The 3,779-nt window shown below is 34.6% G+C and overlaps 1 protein-coding gene across 1 annotated transcript; it reads right to left on the minus strand.

The window, feature by feature from the left end:
* Positions 1 to 1,858: 1,858 nt before the first annotated feature.
* LOC119990619 (heavy metal-associated isoprenylated plant protein 20-like) lies at positions 1,859 to 3,531 on the minus strand. The gene is made up of 3 exons (XM_038836622.1): positions 3,366 to 3,531; positions 3,176 to 3,251; positions 1,859 to 2,413 (listed from the first exon to the last, which is right to left on the minus strand). The coding sequence occupies exons 1-3, from the start codon at positions 3,447 to 3,449 to the stop codon at positions 2,121 to 2,123; spliced, it is 453 nt and encodes a 150-aa protein (XP_038692550.1). The 5' UTR covers positions 3,450 to 3,531; the 3' UTR covers positions 1,859 to 2,120.
* Between the last annotated feature and the right edge of the window lie 248 nt (positions 3,532 to 3,779).

Genomic DNA, 3,779 nt, shown 5'->3' on the forward strand with positions numbered 1-3,779 from the left:
CGTACTTAATGAATTATTATGGAACAGGCCCACCAAGTGCGTCAGCTCCGGTACACGTTGGCGAACATCCACATAGCCATGGATTTTATTTTTTGACAATCGGAGAGTTTCTTACCATCAACGTCAATGGAAGATCAATTATATATATATATATATATATATATAGAGTTTTTCTCCAATATGGACCACATTTGTGGACCAAATTTGTGGACCACAGTCAGTCATTGGATCTCTTTGACCCATCCTTCTAATACCACCATTGGATCTCTTTGACCCATCCTTCGTTCTAATTCTAGATCGCGAGTCTCCTTCGACAACAGACACTTCATCCCTGGTACATGTATGTGGGATTTCTGCTTCGGCTTCTCATATTAATCATCCCTGGTACACAAGTGTTTGAAGGCGGCGCTCAAGGAAGCTCTCAATAGTAAGGGCCAATACATAATCAAGCTTGTTTGACTTTCATTCAGGAGCCCACATCTGTTCGTCCTGCGAAGAATAGCTTCACCCTCAAAGATACGCGCGTGAGATTTTCTTATCTAGGGTAAGAAGCATTCTTGCATCATCATGACAAGGGCCCTAAATTTTTTTGATTTTTTGTTCGATTTTTTTTTTATTTTTTGTTCTATCGCATTGCAGGCCTTGAAATATAAACCACAAAGGAAATGGATGATTTGTCAGATATGGAACAAGCAGAGACAGAAATGGAGATAGGACAAACATAGATAGAGTTTGAGGTTTTAATTCTTCAACTCTTCTTCCAAAAATTAAATTTTTTTGTAATCTGATTAATGGTGAATTTAAGATGAGCAGAGGTGAACAATTTTTTTGGTCTAATAATTATATGTGTTTGAAACAGGAGATGAATTTCAGTTCTTCTTCTTCCAATGATTTGAATTACATTCCCCAAGTAAGGGTTGAAAAAATTCCAAAACTTGATCAAGAATTTGAATCAATTGAGGAAGCTCATACCTTTTACAATGACTATGCTAGAGAGGCTGGTTTTAGTATTCTTGCTCAGGAGAAAAATGACGTTGGGTGAATAATATGGCTTTAGAAGGATGGGTCAAAGAGATCTAATGGCTGGCTGTGGTCCACATAGGAGAAAAACTCTATATATATATATATATATATATAGGTCCCAAACATTGGAAATTTTAATTTCAATAGCCCAAAATTTTTTTTTTTTTCTGATTTTAATAATTTGGAGAGTTAGAAAAATAATTTAAGATAAATTTCAGCGTGCAACCATGTATCTTGAATCTTGATGGTGAATACTGAACACCATTTAAGTAATGAATTTGGCTTCACCAAAAGTGGGAGAAAATTTAGGATTCATGGATTATTAAATCAATCCACACACACACACATATATATATATTAAATATAATATATACAGACACCTATAGAATGGTTGGTTGTTAGAAACACTATGGGAGAAGGATTAATTACATGATAACATTAATTCTTTTATGGGTCACCAAAATAATTCTAAATTAATCATCTTTGACAGCAAACATGCATGAAAGTGAGTTGAAACATACAATAATATATGCGTATAAAATAGTTTCAAAGGACTTGTATACTTTCTAGTTCATACTTGTCTATTTCCTTGTAATCCCTGATTTTACATGATTGGGAAAGATAAGGTGACATACACCATGTGTTCGATTAAATTCATTAAAAAAACAATTAATAATGTTATAATAAGCTAAACCAATACACCCTTACTATCAAAATAATATGTATAAAATAATTTTTGACAAACATTTTTTTTATAATCGAAAATCACACCACACAAATTTGTCATTTGGACATCCGAGATAAATTTTGACTCAGGTCATATCGGACCTGTGCATAAAGAAACTTCCCGCCTGATAATAGGGTCAGTTAAGCCAACAACCAGTGTAATGCCAAGAGGGTGTTGCTCCTAATGAAAATTGAACTCATGAAGACCTACTGAGTTCATACATTTTGAACTTATTAAAATTCACAACTAGGGTATCACCCGAGTGATTAACATACACGCCTAATTACTCACAGTACAAAATGTCTCAAATAAATCTAATAATTCCGAATTAATCCACAAAAAAGGTTCTTATATGGTAGATCTATAGCTTCTACATAATTGAACATGCATTAGGGTTTTCATCACTAAAAAGAGTAGTGAGCTTCTCTTCTGGTGCATTGGGATTTGGTAGGGCTTGGACAACATTCTTAACATAACCAGAGGGTGCCTTTTTATCGTAAGCTTGAGCAACATATGGATATGCAACCAAGTTGTAAGGCACGTAAGGCCAGAACTCAGCTCTCTTCCCTGTGCTCCTCACTTTCTTTAACACCTTGTTTGGCTCCACGTATCCGCTAACTGTTACTCTGCTTTGTTTTCTGTTCACTTCCACTGATTTCGCACCTATTCAACACATAAATTAGACAAAAAGTTGGTTAATGAAATTAAGGGTATAGTTTGGTTGTGACTTATGGGTTTTTTTTTGATAAGCTGTGACTTGTGGGTTTTAGTTGTATTTTTGTTTAATGATTTTATATATGTGGATGTGATGTGTTTTTTTTTTTTGAAAATCCAAGCGCACCCACAATCAATGAGATCGTCTGCTTTAGATTTATCAATTTTCATAAATATAGCGACTCGCACGAATTTATTTTTTTTTGGGACCATCACATTTTGGTACTTAGGTCCAAAGTAAAGGCCTAACCGATGTGGGATGTTATAAGTCATAACAATTTTTCGTACTTATGGGTTGGGTTATATAAGACCCAACAAATGAACAGGTGGATGTCCGTCCAATTGAATTGAGACTTCGCCCCATCATGCATGCCAAAATTCTCAGCCCAAACACTTTAACAATATTATCCTCTTTAGGCCTGAGCCTGCAATAACTTGTTTATCAGCTCTGTCTCACTTAATGACACTTGAGCCCATAAAATACGTTGTTGAAGTGAGAGAGACTGAGCTTTGTTTATAAATCACTCGACTAAGTTATGTCAGACTTACGTGAAATTTATAATTTTGACAGTTTTATGAGCAATTATGTCAACAAAGTGAATGATATATAGAGTATATCATGGATACGTAAACGGTAAACCCCACATAAAAAAAGAAATTAAAAGGAAAGAAAGAAGAGGAAGAAGGTGTAAAGCTTTAGAAGATGTGAACCTTTGATGCTGGAAACAGCATGTCTAACTCTCCTTTCACAGCCATCGCAGTCCATTTTCACTTTAATTTCAACTGTCTGGACAAAGTTTAACAAAATGGTTTCCAACATCGATCATTAATGATTAAGCTGCTAAAATAAGAAGACAAAATATGTACGTAAAATAAATTCCCAAAGAAGAAGAAGAAGTACCTGCATGGGTTTGCGTTTCTTGGACCTTTTGGCTTCAGTGAACAATTCTGAGAGATAGTCCGCGAGAGAATCAAGAGCACCCATTTAGAGAGAGAGAGAGAGAGAGAGAGTGAGAGAGGGAGAAGACGAGGTGGGAGAGAGTTTGAAGGATATGGAACTATGTGGGGAGTGATTGGTTCTATATATATATATATATATATATATATATATAAAAGGTAAAATGAGGATGGTGTACTTAATTATTTGATGTCCAATTGTGTGTTTGCAAGTTGTGCAATTTGAAAATAAATATATAAAAAACTCAGAAGAAAATGAGGTGTGTGTTTTTTAATCATATATGTCATTCTCCCAAAATATCTTGCCATCTGGGTTAATCTTGGCCTCAAAGAATTATAATTTATTAGAAAGTTTAAG

The sequence above is a fragment of the Tripterygium wilfordii genome, chromosome 22 (assembly GCF_013401445.1).
Source record: "Tripterygium wilfordii isolate XIE 37 chromosome 22, ASM1340144v1, whole genome shotgun sequence".
Taxonomy (NCBI): domain Eukaryota; kingdom Viridiplantae; phylum Streptophyta; class Magnoliopsida; order Celastrales; family Celastraceae; genus Tripterygium; species Tripterygium wilfordii.

Bases quoted from the DNA above. Each gene is read 5' to 3' on its own strand.
- LOC119990619 (XM_038836622.1), bottom strand. From the start codon at position 3,449: ATGGGTGCTCTTGATTCTCTCGCGGACTATCTCTCAGAATTGTTCACT. The intron at 3,252-3,365 runs GTACTTCTTCTT...AACTTTGTCCAG, and splicing joins AGAAACGCAAACCCATGCAG to ACAGTTGAAATTAAAGTGAA. The intron at 2,414-3,175 runs GTTCACATCTTC...TGTGTTGAATAG, and splicing joins TGCTGTTTCCAGCATCAAAG to GTGCGAAATCAGTGGAAGTG.